This window comes from Macaca nemestrina, chromosome 9 (genome assembly GCF_043159975.1).
Source record: "Macaca nemestrina isolate mMacNem1 chromosome 9, mMacNem.hap1, whole genome shotgun sequence".
Classification (NCBI taxonomy): Eukaryota; Metazoa; Chordata; class Mammalia; order Primates; family Cercopithecidae; genus Macaca; species Macaca nemestrina.
The window spans coordinates 35148527-35165620 of NC_092133.1; the positions used below are offsets into that span (position 1 = coordinate 35148527).

At 39.0% G+C, this 17094-nt stretch overlaps 1 protein-coding gene across 9 annotated transcripts in view; it reads left to right on the forward strand.

Moving 5' to 3' along the window:
* LOC105478425 (heparanase 2 (inactive)) overlaps positions 1 to 17094 on the forward strand; it is an 870370-nt gene that overhangs the window by 702371 nt on the left and 150905 nt on the right. For all 9 annotated transcript variants that reach the window (XM_071069334.1, XM_071069329.1, XM_071069335.1 and 6 more), the window contains 2 exons: positions 10981 to 11087; positions 16090 to 16204. In XM_071069334.1, the coding sequence (XP_070925435.1) occupies positions 10981 to 11087; positions 16090 to 16204 (222 nt within the window). The remainder of the gene's footprint in view (positions 1 to 10980; positions 11088 to 16089; positions 16205 to 17094) is intronic.

Here is a 17094-nt window from a genome sequence, read left to right on the forward strand (position 1 = left end):
AACTTACAGAAATTTAATAATTGTATTACCTTTTGGGTTATAAATGCTGTTTATTGAGTGTACTATATATTATTAATCTATTAAATAAACCAGTGATGTGCTCAAGTCCACAGAGCTTTTTAAGTATTAAAATTTGAATCCAAACTGAGGCTCATCTGACTCTAGAACCTGCACTCTTATCCATTACACTATTCAGTATCACCCACACTTATCAACTATTTATTTTATAACCGATGTAATATTTATATTCCTAACCACCCAGGATTAGGAAGCCTTTCAAGGGAGAGTACTGAATGAATGTTCTTGGTGAAAGAACATCAATTTGACCCCACCATCAATTAATAAGCTAGGGTGAGTGTCCTGGAAGTGAGGGTTGAATGAATTGAATGGATGAATGAAGTGAGGGTTGAATGAATGAATGAAGTTGGATATCATGATATTAGGCAAGTGATAGTGGAAGAGGACAAGACTTTTTAGTGTTATTTGCATTGACCTACTGGATTCCATTCATATGTTTCATATGCACAGGCTCTTGGTCAGTGTTTAGTAAGGTCCTGCAATATGCAAGGCAATGACAATGTGAAGAAGGTATGTGCTACCCATGGACATTTGGAGGAATGGCCCTGGGAGCAAATTGCTGTTTGGGGCAAAAAGCTTCATCAGGAGGAAGGGGCAACTTAGGATGACCATGCAGTGTTTCAGCATGTAAGTGGGAGGACTATAGGGTTTGTCCTAAGCAAGAGTAAAATTACCAGTGAGGCTACTGGAGCCTATGACTTGTAAGTGGGTAGGGGTTGGTTAGTCACAGAAAAGGACTGGGAAAGAAAGGAAGAGTAATTTATGTGCAAGTGGCTACTTTCCAGTCTCTCTACTAGCACTTACCCTTGAACGTCGTCATTGCTTTGGGACTCTGTGAAACTTTTATTTCCCATTTTCTTGCATATGATCATAATGTCCTTGCCTCCCCAGTGACTTTGTCTTTTTTGTGTATGTTCTTAGTTTAATTTTATGTTTTGTTGCAATTACATTCATCTGCTTTTCTGTGGTTTGAGATAACAAGTGCAGAGAATGCAAATTTTAAATCCTAAAAATGTCACAAAAACAGAAGCCGCAAATTAAAAATTGATCTGATACCGAAAGAAAATGGGCAAAGATGGCACTCCAGAACACAGAGATGATAAAAAGAAATTATACAGAAAAAGATTAATGAAACTGACAGGAAGTACATTAGACAGAAGAAATACATCAAGAGCAATGTGATGAGATACTGGAATGACTGAGCTCAGAATAGCCCAGCTTGTCTAACCTAAGAAGGACATGTTAAATATGGAGGCAGTTTAGCCAACCAGAAGTTGTGGGTCTCCTCAAACAGGAAATTCAATTAGAAAGTGAACAGAGCCCTAAACTGGAACTGTGAGGATTTGGTGTTTGCCCTTGTGATGCTGAGGTATCTTCTCTGAAACTTAGGTTTCTCATCAGTGAAATATTATCTCTCTCATTTATTTATTAAGTATTTTATAAGCAAAGTAATTGTCAAGCATTCTATAGGGCATGCAAAAAGGAAAAAAAAATAGAAAATTACAATTCAGTATAATAAGGTCAAGGTCAGAGGTAGGTTCAAAGAGCTTTGGAACCCAGGGGAGAGAATAATTAACTTTCTGAGGGTTTGAGGAAAGTTTCACAGAGGAAATAACATTTGAAATAGGCTTGAAAAAAAAATCAGACTATGTGGATGAGCAGTGAGTAGGGGAACGGTAATCAGTAAAAAACTATTACTTCATGTAGTTGAAAAGTAGGAGTCCTTTCTTTGCAGTGAACCATAGGTCTTCCTCCCATAGGGGAGGAATGGGGGAAGTGGTAGCTAAGGGGTGGTTGTGAAAGTCTAAGATAACAAGTTAAATAAAGCAGTTAGCATCTTGCCCTGTGGTTCAGTGGTTCTCAACTTTATTTTATCATGTCTAAAATACTCGCATGGACAAATAGATAAAATAGACTATGGGTTGTATGCAGTTACTAGCTCTTTAGTTTTTTTTTCCCAGTTAAGGAAACATTTCAGAATTTTGGCGAAATATTATGACAACTTTGAATCCACTCTTTTTATTTTGAAGTAAATTATTCCCAAATCACTATTTTCAATAGTATCTGAAACAAGTTGCTTGTAGCACATCTCCCAGCTGATCAAACAGACCTCTCTGAGCACAAATAATTGAGTACCGCTGCTGGCAATAGGGAACCACTGAAGGCTGGAGAGGGATTTGTCAAGTTAACAAATAGCAGCAGTGTGAAGGATGGACTAGAAGAGGAAAAGATTAGAGGCAGGATGACCAAGGAACAATTGACAAGATCCAGAACTCAGGGAAGGGCAGTGAGGAAGAAGAGGACAGAGTCAATATCCTCTGCCCTAATGCAGCAGGTAAGTGGAGAGTCAAAAAACGCGAAAGAAGGATGGAAAGAAACATAGGAAAGGCACAGAGCTCTTGCCTTGACCACTTATAAATACAATAAGGAACAAAGACTGCCAAGAGGCAAGGATGTCCCTAAGAAGAGCTCTGTGAGTAGGTAAGGTTTAAGAAGCTTCCTGTAGCTATTCAGCTCTTTGTAACCAACTCTGTAGAGGACTAGTTTGGGTTACTTAAAGAGCTACTGTTCTTCCTGAAATTCTGGGGAAGGTTGATTTCCAACTAGATGAGATGCTAGAATTAATGGGCTCCAGCTTCATTTGGAGGGTGGGCCTCCTGCCAGGGCTGATTAGCCCAGCTGGCCTGTCCACTATTCCTGTTTTATTGCTTCCTTTCTCATTAAGGAAGGTGTTGGGTTTGGATAACCATAAACAACATGTCTGCTGCTGCAAGCTACCATTTCTTACACAGCCAGTGGTTGAAGCCAGGCTCTCAAGAGTCTTTTTAAAGGACTTAGATCACAGTTTTAGAGGCAGGATATCAAGGAAACACAGGAAAAGGAAGCCCAGATTTGCAAATGTGCTACATACATTGTTGTTTTCTTATTTTTACCGTTTTTTTTTTTCATTTTTTTTAAAATTCAAAATGGTAGGGAAAATAAACTAAAAAAATCCAGGCTGTTTTCTCTAGTCTCCCCTCTCTTTCTGTCTCCCTGTTCCTCCCTCAGCATGTCCATGTGAAACAGTACTCATAGTCCCCAGCCCTGAAATATGAAGAAATGGAGCTAGAAGGGTTTCCCTTTATACAACTCTGCCTCTGGCAGGTCCAAGGATTCAGAGCAGCCACTGGCCCTTTACTGAGCAGTTTTCTGGGTACCTGAAAGCCCCCTTGACCACATGGACCCAAGGATTGAAGTCTATTTGGGAACAGAAGAACTGCTGAAAGGCAGCCAACCACTCAGCTCCCTTTACCTTCACTTAAGTAATTTCAGCATTTGTACTTCTTTCTCCCCAGACAGTGTATCCCTTAAAATAGCCTTCATTGGCACATCATTTCTCACCAGCAACTGTACCCTTTTTCTTTCCAAAGTACTCCAATTTTCTCTCTTCTAGCACAGGGAGAATCATGTTTACTACAAAAAAAACACAGTGTTGAACTATAGCCCTCAGTTTCTTAGAGTTTTACTTTCTAAGGGAATTTTGCAGCTGGTTCCATCTGTTTCTCCTAATTTTTTTCTCTCCTCTTCTGCCCATGCTGATTTCCTTTCTGGACCCAACCAGCACCCAGCTTCAGTGTCTGTACCTCCATGACATGTCACCATGATGCTCTTCTCTGCTCATGGAAGATACAGAGGTCATAAGCCTCCCGCCATGCCCCAAACTGTAAATACTCAGAAAATATTTGTTGGTTTGTACTGACTACTCCTAGAACTTTTAACATTAAAAATTTCTAGGACTATTTCCCCAAACAACATTTCACGTAACTGGTTTAGTTTTTGTATCAAAGTTGTCCCTCACTGTGTGTTTTTCGTTCATGTGGCTTGACTGGAACTACCCCTGTACTGAGAGTGGAGAAATGAACTACTCTGAATGATAATTATGTTTGTGTGAATTATCCATGTGCATTTTAAATTCTAAACTGGCCTTTCCTGCTGCTTAGCATACATCTGGGCTATTACCTATCACCGCAAGTGTTATGTCTGAAGGAAAAGCAACCAACTCTAATGTTATTCATTCAAACACAAGCTCATGTGCCTTGGACAAGGAGAGTGGTCTAGGTAACATTCTGGTCTACACCTCTAAGTGCTTACTATATGCCAGACACTACTTCAACTGCTTCACAAATATTATATTATTTAAATATCATAAAATCCTTTAAGGCAGATATTATTGTGATTTTACAGTTGAGGAAATTGAAACACAGAGAGGTAATGTAACTCACTCAAAGTCATGCAGTAAGTAAATAATAGAACCAGAATTCAAACGCAGGCAATCCGTCTCCAGAGTCCATGCCCCTAACTGCTCCTCAATTTTAGATTGTTTCCTTTCAAATCTCCCTGCAAGTCAGAAGAGAATTCTGATTTACTTTTTTTTTATTTTTTAAGAGACTCTCATGCAGGCTGGAGTGCAGTGGTGTGAACATAACTCACTGCCTCCTGCCTCAGCCTCCGGAGTAGCTGGGACTACAGGCACAAGCCACCATGATTGGCTAATTTTTTTTTTTTTTTTTTTTCTTTTTTGAGATGAGGAATTTAGCTATGTTGCCCAGGCTGGTCTTAAACTCCTGGCCTCAAGTGATCCTCCCACCTCGGCCTCCCAAGTAGTAGGGCTACAGGCGTAACTTTTATTTACACAGAGTCTATGTCCTTGAAGGGTCCTGTGGACACAGTATTTTATAAATCCCACCGTTTTCTGGAATCAAGTCCTCACTTAAAGGAGCTAGAGTTTGAATTCCTTTTGAAAAATAATCGTCTCATACAAATCACCCCTCTGAGTTCGGCATGCCACCATCCAACTAAGTACAGTAGGTTCTTGAATAATTTCATTTCATTTAACCTCATTTTATTATAATATTGATGGGAAAAAAAAATCAACTCCCAGCTGGGGCCACTGTCTGTTTGGGTTTTTTCCAGATACTCCTGCAAATATGTAGATTGCATTAGGTTTCCTGGGTGTCTAAATGGTCCCTGTCCAAGTGAGTATGGGTGTGGGTATGAGTGGTCCTGCAATGGAATGGTGACCTGTCCATGGCTGGTACTCACCTTGTACCCTGAGCCTCCGAGATAGGCTCTGGCTACTCTCAACCCTGAACTGGTATAAGCACGTTGGAAAATAAATGAATGAATGAATAAAAATTATTGTAAAATAAAAATTTGTAAAGTCTACAATAATTATACAAATGCACAATAAACGATGTGGCAGTAAAGCACACAGCAAGTCTGTCATATTTGTGATTGTTTTTGAAATTCCTGGTGGTAGGAGGTGCTCCTTTTTGCTTTGCAAACAAATTCCTTGATTTAACCCCCCCACCTCCATGACTACCACCACTCACTGATTCACCAAAAATTGGGTAAATAATTTTTTAGTTTTTATTCATCTTTTTTCTTTTCTTTTCTTTTCTTTCTTTCTTTCTTTTTTTTTTTTTTTTTTTTTTTTTTTTTTTGAGACAGCATCTCGCTCTGTCGCCCAGACTGGAGTGTGGTGGGTGGTGCGATCTCAGCTCACTGCAAGCTCCACCTCCCGGGTTCACACCATTCTCCTGCCGCAGGCTCCCAAGTAGCTGGGACTACAGGTGCCCACCACCACGCCCGGCTAATTTTGTTTTTGTATTTTTAGTAGAGACGGGGTTTCACCGTGTTAGACAGGCTGGTCTCGATCTCTTGACCTCGTGATCCGCCCGCCTCGGCCTCCCAAAGTGCTGGGATTACAGGTGTGAGCCATCACACCCCGGCCTATTCATCTTTTTTAAATGTATATATAGATCACACTTATTTCAGTGATTAGTATTAAAAGTTTGGGGGTTTTTACTTAGAAATTTGGTGATGTTTTTGTGACCAGAAATATGTCATAGGAACTTAATTCTTGTTAGTATCATTTAGCCTATAGCAAAATTGGTTATATTATACATTCTTTCGCGTGAAGTTGCCGTTTCCAAGGACCTATTGATGACTTTAAGTGAAGACTTATTGTACTTATAACAAACGTCCTCAAGTGATAAATGTGGAAATACATGATTCTTTCTTTTCTTAATATCAGAGTATTATAACGAGCTTGATAACACATAAAATCCTTCTGGTATCCAAATCACCTTGTGTGGTAATTGACCTTTAACACTTCTGAGGTTATTGAATTCCATACATAAATTACCTGCTAAGCAAAGCAGAATTTTCCTCTTCCCTCTCAGATCAAGGAGAGGCTTGATATCCTGAGATTTGGCAAATAAGCATGTTGCTCTTATCTAGATCTTTCATGTTGTAATAGGTTTTCACTGTATGCCTTTGTTTTTGCAATCAACATATTGCTTCCAATTCTTTGATCAGTTTAGTCGCCCTTTGTCAGGTCACATGACTTCTTTAAGGAGTGGTAGTTTACTGTGAGCTTGTGCGAGGGCAGGTGTGGAATTGCATTAACTTCTTTGTGTTACACACAATCTCCTGTGAAGCACTTACTCTGTGCCAGGCATTCTGATAGGAAGTAAATACAAAAGTGAATAAGAGTATTCCCTGCCTTCAAAGAGCTAATGGTTCAAGGTTTCTAGAAAATTTCCTGAATTTCTTACGTGGATCAAAAATGGTAGTTCAGAATCCTACCACCAAACCGTAAGAATAATTGGCACTAGTTCCTCCGAATTCATGCATCACCATAGACAGACCCACATAAATGTGTGTCTGCTAGGTCTGTGCTCGTTTTCACTCGCTCTCAGGATCTTCCTGGGACTGGCCTAGTATATGTGTCTTTGGCCTTTGACAAGGAAAGGTCCTTAACACTATCCTATCAGGTATTTTTCCAGCTTACATGTGAGGAAATTGAAGCTCAAAGTGGTTATAAAATGATAAACTAATTTGTATATCATTTTACAGTTTTTATCATTTAACAATTAAAATGATATACAAATAACTGTATCATGGTATAGTTTCATTTTATTTATATATATATATATATTTATATATATATATATATATATGTGATCTCATAGCAGCTGCAGGGATCTTTACATAAGTGAGATCCAATCACTTTCTTGGTTAAATCCCTCCAATAGCTTTCCATCACACTCAGAATAAAAATACTCCTTTCTTCTCTGACCTCATTTTTAAATCTTTCACTCCCTTACTTACTACACTCCAGATAGTCTTCTTTGGTTCTAAACACAGCAGACCTGTTTCCACCTGAGGTCCTTTTACTGTGCTGTTCTTCTAGATCCATTAAGGGGCTGGCTCCTTCTTCACTCAGTTCTCGGCTCAGATACCACCTTCCATGTGAGCCTCCTCTGACCACTATCTAAAGCACTGACCTTACCCTCCTGTCAAATTGCTCTCTAGCGTGTTACTCTGTTTTGTTTTCTTCCATCCCTTATTATTATCTAAATGTCTTTTATTTGTTTACTTATTTATTATTATTCTCCTTCCCTTGACTAAAATGTAAGACAACAAGAACAAAGACTTGTTATGCTTCATTGCTATAGATCCACCCCTAGAACTCTGCTTGGCATATAGTAGGTGCTCAGTAAATATTTGTTGAATGAATTAGTTAATGCCCTTGATAATGCATTAATGTTTTTGATGGGAAATCCTCAGCCCTTTCTAGCCTCATGTTTATATATTCTCCCTAGGCAATTTCATTTACTCCTGTGGATTTTTCTACCTTTCTCAGTGTTTTCCTCCAGCCCAGATCTTTGTTTCTGAGATGACCAGCTCTGAGCTGTGTTTGACTTTTTTCATTTCCCATACTTGTTGTTTTAACTTTCAGAATCAAAGATACTCTTGACCTTTGAGTGATAACCAAGGGAATCTACATTAGCATTATAAAATACTAACACATTTTAACATTTATATTTAAAAGAAACTTAAGAGTTCATATACCACAAATTCATGACTTTAAATGTGGATGAAGAAATTGAAGTCCAAGATAATAACTACTACAAGTGTCACAAGTAGCATGTAGCATAACCCAGAATTTCCAAGGTACATTCTTATTTCCACATTATGGTTATTTGCCTACTGAGACCGTAACTCTCCTTTTGTTAATGTGTTCTTTTACATATATTTATTTACTGAGATATAATTCACATAGCATAAAATTCACCCTTTGAAAGTATGAAATTCAGTGGTTTTTAATATATTCACAGAATTTTGAAATCATCTCCACAGTCTAATTTTAGAACATGTTCATCACCTCCAAAAGAAACCTCATACTGATTAGCAGTCACTCTCCTTTCCCCCTCCCATCTTAAACTTCCTCTTCTTCTTCAGCCCTAGGAAACCATTAGTGTACTTACTGTCTCTAAGAATTTGCTTATTCTGAACATTTCATATAAATAGAACCATATCATATGTGGCCTTCGGTGTCTGGCTTCTTTCACTTAGCTTAATGTTTTCAAGGTTCATTTATGTTACAGTATTTACCTTTTTGTTTTGTTTAACCAAAGCTCCTTTCTCTAACTGCCTTTAATATCTTTGAGCACAAAATTAAACATTAAATAACCTCCAAGCCAAAGACAAAAAAAGAAAAACACAAATATATTACTCTGCTCTGGTTACTCATAAAGGAAGTAGATAGTTTATCATGTACACAGATGTTTTTAGCACCATATTTTAAGGGAAATCATAGATGTAGTTCTTTAATCTGGCCATATGGATGTGTCTTTTGATTATTTAAGGCATTTTTCTTCCTTTCTTATTCCTACAATTCCCTGCTTCCCTTGAGTTGGGCAGGCTGAACAGTATTGAAAGGAGTAAGAGGACTACCTGGTAGTATCCTCAAATGACTCTTCTTTTTTTGTGTATAAGAGTGCATTTTTATTTAATCTTTACCAACATGCTATTAGCCACCACCGTTAATTCTCAGGATTTCTCTTCCATTTATGATCATAATACTCACTTTAATCTCAAATTTGTGTAATTTTCTTACAATTTTGTTTCTGAAAAAGGTCAGTAACTTTGCCAACCCAAAATACGTTCCAAATAATGCACATTGTCTAGCAAATGTGGGGAGAGAGGGCAGGGAGCTGTACCTCGCTAGAAATGAAAAGAAGAATATGATTGATTGTTGATGTCTATGTACCCATGGGTTTGGCCACATATATTTTTTTCTTTTTGACAGCCTTCAGGTGCAGAGAATTAAATTAACATAATACTCCTAACCTAACAGCAAACTATTATCATCAGTTCATGAAAGGTCTTGTTTTTGTTTTAATTTTCACCTCTCTCTTATACATGCTTTCCTTATGTGTTTGATATATGTTCTTAAGAGGCATGTGTCATTATAGGGTATTTAGTGTTATTGAGTGCAAATGAGCAATTTTATAAGTAATATTGTGCCATAAATCTCATTTGGTGTTTGTTTTTTTTTTTTTAATTTACCACTAAACCTTTAAAGACTATTCATGGTGTTGGATTTACATTGACGTTATTGTTTTAACTGCTGCATAATATTGCATAGTATATATCCACATTTTATTTTTCCATTCCTCTAGCAATGGACATCTGCTGCAGTGACATAGAAAGAATTCTCATTCTTACTCTTTAGAGACCTGAGGAAGAATTGCTTTGGTGTGTATGCCTAGGAGAGTAGTTGGGGGGCCATAGGACCTAAATACACTATTTTCTTTGTCCAGCCTCTTTAGCGCATAGCTGGCATCCTCCCAGTCCCACCTCCTACTCTAGCCATCATTGTAGAGATCAGGGCTGGGCCAGCATGCAGGCTGCAGCCAGCTAGGTGTCAGTGTACTAGGTAGTATCTCACTTCTTATTTCCTTCTCTGAGGCAGAGATGAGGAAGGAACACTCAGAGAATCTACTCAGCACTCAGGCCTGCACTTGAAATAGGGTTAGAGGAGCAAGGGGTTAATGGTCACAAGGCTACTCATGCTTTCTCTTGTACCCCCTTGGGGGTCAGTTCTGAGACACAGTCTGTAAGGCTCTTACCAAGATCCCTGTGAGACTGAGTAGTTGCCAGCACTGGCTGTCAATTTGAAAATGCATCCTTGTCTTAGTTTTCCCTTCATCCCTATTTCAGTTCCCCAGTCCCTCATTCCTGCTCCTTGGTATTATTTCTTGAGTGAACTACCTGTAGACAAGCCTTTGACTCAGGCTCTGTTTTCAGGGGCTACCCAGCATACAATCTTACTCCTAAGTGCCACCAGATTGCAATCCAGAGCATCTTCACCCTGATCTGAATAGTTTGGTCAGTCTTCCCCTTGTGGGTCAGAGACTGGGCCATTTCAAATCTTCAGCGTGCTACCTTTCGACAAGAAGTTTTGCTTCTGCTTGGAAGGCATGCAGTTATTCCCTGTGTGAATGTGTCATTTGTGGGTCAGTGACTTTTCTTTTTACCCTTACTGCAGTTATTTTCAAAATATGATTACAATCTACCTGCACTAGTAATTATAAAATACGTCTCCCGCGAACATTCTCTCTACTTGCTTGTGATATGTGACTTTTGATGCTTGTGATGCATTCGTGGCTTTTAGATAGTGCATGTGTCATAGATGTGCTATAAGAGAGACTGAAAAGCATTGTTTCTCAATGCTTGGTAATTTGGAAACACAATATGATTTATATTTTTTAGTGGAAAGTACTGCAGTCAGTTTACATCCTGGAGTATGCACTTGTTCTGTCACATTGTCAGTTGGGTTTACTTAGGGAAAAATGATAATTTCTTTAAGTGGCACATGTCAATGTTAATGCATTTTGGTTTGTGAATGCCAACTCACTGAACTGGGTGCATCATCATAAAAAAGCACAAATCATGACCCCCTGAAAACAGGAAATCAGATCAACTTCCTTAAGGGAATGTATGTTTCTTCTCATGTGGGAATAGTTTTTAAAACCTCATTATCCCCTTCTGCTTTTGTTGTGTAAACAGGTGGTTAATACATACACTCCAGGAAAGAAGATTTGGCTTGAAGGTGTGGTGACCACCTCAGCTGGAGGCACAAACAATCTATCAGATTCCTATGCTGCAGGATTCTTGTGAGTAACACTTGAAATTTCACCCCCAGGGGCTTTCAGGAGGAAAGGACAGTGAATCTCTGATATTGCTGATTATTCTGCCCATCCAAGGGGTGAGGCATGTTTCCTGTTGAAAGTTCATTTCCTTCATTTGTGTATGTCTTAAACCATTCAACAATGATCAACGCCTTCTCTAGATATTAAAATGTCAGGCACAGGCATCAGAACAAAGATTATAGTAAGTAATATTAGTAACAGTAATAATTATAGTAATAACAGCTTTATTGATTGTCTAAAGTTCAAAACACAGTGTAAACAACATACATTTTCTAAGCCAATTTTCACTATAGTCTTGGGAGATAGGTAACAATAAGGCATGGTTTTTTCCCTCCAGAAAAAATATGATTGGTGGAACTGGAATAGGAGATAACTACATTGTAAAGCTGTAGGAGGTAAGTGCCGTAGTAATCATACTTTTAATAATACGGTGCTTACCACTGTCTGAAGTGCTTTATTTGTATTTCATAATTTAACAACCAATGACATAGATGCTACTGCTTTTATAACAATTTAGTGAAATAGATGCTGTTATTATCCCATTTATGGATGAGAAAACTGAAAGAGGTGAAGTAACTTATCCAAGATCACTCATTTAGTTAGTGGCACAGCTTGGACTCAAACCCAGGCAGTTTGCTCCAGAGTGCAGCTCCTTTACCACTGCAGCAGACCACCTGCCTTTCTGCCTCACATGGTCCGTCTACAAAAGAAAAATGATAGACATGCAAAGGAATAAAGAATTTCTGTGACTGGGAGTATCAGGAAGGACTTCATGGAAAAAGTGGCATGAGTGCCGCATAGTAGGATTACTCTAATTTCTATAGGTGGGAGTCATGGTGATGGCAGAGGGAGCCTTCTAAGCCCAAGAAACATTATGAGCAAAGGCACAGAGGAGCAGAGAATGGCTAATGTGACTAAAGCCTTGTTATCTGCGAGGGTGCAATGAGGGCTGAGACTCAGGAAAGGGTTTATCACCAAATTACAGAAGGTCTTGAAAACCCGGTAGAGGAAGTGAGGCCTTGTTCTATATTCACAGTAAGCCATTGCAGATTGTGAAGGAGAGACAGAGAAAGAGAGAGAGAGAGAAAATCTGGAGAATCTGACTTGTGTTTTTTCTGACTTTGGCTTTGTTAATGGTATTCACAAAAGTTGGGAAGGAATGGGAAAATGAATTTGAAGGCTACTACAGTCATCTGGAGAATGACTTAAGCCAGAAGCATAAGGGCCTCTCATTAGCTTGCCAGTGTCATGTGGCAGGGACAAACCCCTCAGGACCACTAAATAAGTGACTTGTTCCTGCTCCAGTACAGTCCTGTGGCCTTGGATTTTTGACTGAGCAATGTCCTCCTAAGAACTGTAGCTTTGCCCTCAGCTGTGTGTTTTGCTACTAACAGCTGTTCCTAATTATGCAGCTTCGGTTCCCCTGTATAGAGGTAACTTCTTTAATACATTAAGGAAGGACAAATCAGGCCAGTTAAGTGGATTGCCTTTACAGATGGAGTTCTGGCAAATGCAGATAAAGAAAATGAGTCAGTGTAATTCATGGTGATACCTTGGGTCTTCCATTTCTGTGTCCTCAGCATCTTACATTGTATAGCACAGACATGGGCAGCAAGCATGGTTCAAATGCATGAAGTGGAGTGAGTCACCTTTGATATAGTGTCATTAAGACTCTTCTTTCAAAAGTACACTCCCAGCCAGGCACGGTGGCTCACACCTGTAATCCCAGAACTTTGGGAGGCCAAGGTGGACAGATCACTTGAGGTCAGGAGTTCGAGCAGCCTGGCCAACATGGTGAAATCCCATTTTTACTAAAAATACAAAAATTAGCTGGGCATTGTGGCATACACCTGTAGTCCCAGCTACTTGGGAGGCTGAGGCAGGAGAATCATTTGAATCTGGGAAGCAGAGGTTGCAGTGAGCTGAGACTGCATTCCTGCCTGGGCAACAGAGCGAGACTCCATCCTCCACCCCACCCCGCCAAAAAAAACCCCACAAAAGTACACTCCCACTCTCCACTGGCTTGATATGAGACCCGTTGAAAGATGAGAAGCCAGGGCGTCAGTGCTGCAGGGGCCCCCTTGGAATCAGCAGAGGAATGACATTTGCTCAGCAGTCACTATAGGATGCTGCTACAGGGCCCAGCAAGCAGCCCAGTTGTACTGAGTGGTTTTGTGAGCATTCTTCCCTTTAGAGAATGATAAGGAATGAGAAATACTGCAGACCTTCATGGAGGAAGTTGAAAAAGAGAACTGCCTTTTCATGAGCATCAGCCAAATAGCCATAGATTCCTACAATCACTTTGCAGAACACGGATGAACATAGTAGTTTATATTCTGTTTGTAATTCAGATATCCAATGCTTGGTTGACACAGATCAGATGAAAACTAGTTTATTCTGCTCCCAATTTCTCTTACTTCTTTGTCACCCATTTGGTCTCAACTCCACTGGCAGCACCCAGCAATGTGCCCTTTGAGTTCAGTTCTCCAAGGGGCAGAAATTGCTTCCTGTTGGGGATGGGAGGGGTGGGGGAGCAGTAAAGCATTCTAGGAAGCTCTAGGAGGCTAGCAAGAAATTGAAAAGAAGACATTTTTCCAGCCTTTTTGAAATGTTAATATATCACATAACTCTGAGTTCACCAGGACATATACACATGCATGTATGCATAAATCGGGATTCTCTGCTACCAAGTGTTCAAGAGTAGTGTTTCCCAGCTAGGGCTTTGAGATTCTTTGGTGGACCACAAATACTCTTGGCATACTGCTATGTCTCAAGCACCTAATAGTGTCTGGCACATAGTAGATATTCACCTTTAGTGGAGTGGAAAATAATGGCAGGGTAGCATCTTTGGTTAGATACACCAGTCATTTTATCAACTCTCTCTAGCTTAGCATAGAAAGGAACCTGGGGAAACCATTTCTTTCCCTTTCTGAGGGGGCTTGTTATTATAGGAGGAAGATGAAGGTATCTTTTGTATTAACCATTCTATTCCGAAAGCCATGGGTTCTGGTTATAGTTCTACCACAGGACAGCCTTTGACAAGGTATTTCATAGTATGTCTCAGTGGCTAAAGGAAAAGCTAAAGCTGATATCTTGATTTTATAGGATTACCAAATTAATAAAAATTATGAAGGCAAGTAGCTTGCTTAGCCATGTTATGTTCCAAAAGTAATTTCAATTCCTGGGTCACAATGTTCCAATTTGAAGAACAACAACAAAAATGATTCTACTATATTATAGTCAGTTTTCCTTTTTGATTTAAAACTTTTGTGTTTTGCTTTGCTTTTTGTTTTGTTTTATTTTTGTAACTCTAATTGTCAATAAATATTTGTTAGTTTTTATGAGAATAAAATATAATTGTAGATGTAAAAAATATTTGAATATAGGAATAATATTTATTCACAATATAAAAATTAGCAATGCCCTTTATCCCAGCAAGGAAAAAAATGTAATTCTTCAAGTCACGGGTTTGGAGCTCCATATGGTTTCAGATTTGGGAAATCATAAGTATGTGTAATTTTCCCCAGTGTGCTAAATGGTGATTCTCAAAGTTCCGAGAATCTAATTTTATCCAGACAGATTTCAAGTCAACAGAGTATTGAGTACCTATGGTGTGCCAGGAATGGTGATGGGTGTTTGGAGTACAAGTTCAGACATTGTGTCTATGCTTGATGAGCTCATACCTGACAGGGGAAAGGGAGAGAAGTAAGTTAAGTGATTCTTTCTGTGGACTTTCTGAGGGCATGAATAAGAGATCTGGGGAAGTACAGAGGAAGGTACCACTGTTGGCTGGGGCAGCAGAGTTTAGAATAAAATGACACTTGATTTGGAGATTAATATATGAGAAGAAATTTGCTAGACAAAAAGGGATAGGTTCAAAGAAGAGTGGAAGGGAACTCTAAGCAGAAATTAAAACACGTATAAGGACTTAGGTAAGTGTGAGAAAGCAATGTGTATTTGGGTAGCCAAGAGTAGTTTCATGTGTCTTGGAGCCTGTGGGAAATGGGGTTTAAGGTGAGAGAAGATGGGGAAGAGGTAAATAAAGCTGTACACACATATATTTAGGACAAGTTGTGAAATGCCTTATCTTACATGTACAGAAGACTGAATCTCTAAGCCACATTTATTCCATGTATTATTACAAGTAGAAGTTTCCCTAAGTTTCAGAAGTAGGAAGAGAAAGAGAACCCCAAATGAATGCATGAATGGATGAATGAGCTGAAAGTGTAAATAATGAAGGCAGAGTCAGCAGTGTTGGAAGAACCAAGAAGGCAGTATTTTTGAAGGATGGCATGCCCTGGAAAATGGGTGTTTGGCATAGTGGGATAGATGATAAGTGTGTGAACAGTGCGGATCCTCCACTGCGAAATATGTGTGATGGTAGCATACTTGAATCCCTGAAGAGTTACTTATAGTGCCAAGGAAAATTATTATTGCATTGACTACTGACAGTGATATATGAAGGTTGCTAATGACTAGACTATATTTGCATAGGTCATAGGAGTATATGAGTTAGAGTTCTGTTAAAGGTACATGTTCAGGGACAGGGTATAAGCAGGGGAGTTTGAGGGATGGAATGCACAATGTGTGCTCCTCTGTCTGTAATTGTATGTCCTCTGGCCAGGAGGGATATTAGGCTTACAAATGGCTAGGGTGTTCATTTGTTACTATTTCAGGAATAAAAAGTTAAGTCATTAACAACAAACTATTTAATGATCAAGAGTGGTTCATTTTACTCCCCTAGACCTCTGTTTCTTTTTCTATCAAATGCAGAGTTTGGATTTGATAATCTCTAAAATATATTACAGCTGTGAATTTAATGCTTAAAATAACCCTCTTCAAAGTACTAGGTAAATTTGGTGACTGGAGATTGGTGTATATGTATATATAGTAGCCAATCTCCATAGAGCTTGTTGTATGCCGTTTTAAAAATATATTGATGTAGCTCTTTTTCTCTGCCTTTTAGATGGTTGAACACTTTAGGAATGCTGGCCAATCAGGGCATTGATGTCGTGATACGGCACTCATTTTTTGACCATGGATACAATCACCTCGTGGACCAGAATTTTAACCCATTACCAGTAAGTGTTGGATAAAGATTCCCAACTCCTTTTCCATATCATTCAGTTATTTTGATCATGCCTGTTCCATACTAGGAGAATATTTTTCCTCTTGCTGTTACCAGTTAATTTCATTAATTGAACAGAAACATTCTTGTCTTCGTTCCCTTGATCCATTTCACAGACTTTTGGCTTCACCACACACACACACACACACACACACACACACATACACATACACACATGCACACACATCTAGTCACTCACTCACTTTTATATATACACATACATATGTATGTACAGTATGCAATATACATACATTCATTTATACATATTTGTATATTTATTACTATTGTTTTAACAATCCTTGTGCAGTTGAGATTCCCCATCTACTTGTGCCCTGTTTGAACTCTGCTTGAGAGTGAATTTTTCCAGATTGTTTTATTTTAATGCTAATAGGAGACATTAGTTGACATCAAATGCAACATGTTGAAAGCAGATGGGGGAGTGTTAGCCAAGATCAGACACACTAGGAACCCATCTCTTGAGGAGTGGCTGAAGTGCAATTACAGTTAGATGTTGAGCCTTATGTGACAATGACGGAATTTACCAAGAGCGTCAACTTCTCTAGGAAAGAAAAGGAAAGAGAAGAATAAACTAGAATGGCAAAAGCAGAAATATGGGTTTGTCTAGTGACCTTATTAGCCAATCAGAGAAATTCCACAGACCAGAAAAGCTACGCTTATCAGAAATATTACACGGGTTATCCTTTATCACAGAAGTCATGGTCATGACAAAAGATCAGACTGCTCTCATCAAGTCATAGAATTTCAGAGCTGGGATCCCCCCTCGAGATGATCCAATTCCACCTCATTTAACAGAGGGACTGCTAGCTAGGGGAGGGGCAAGAA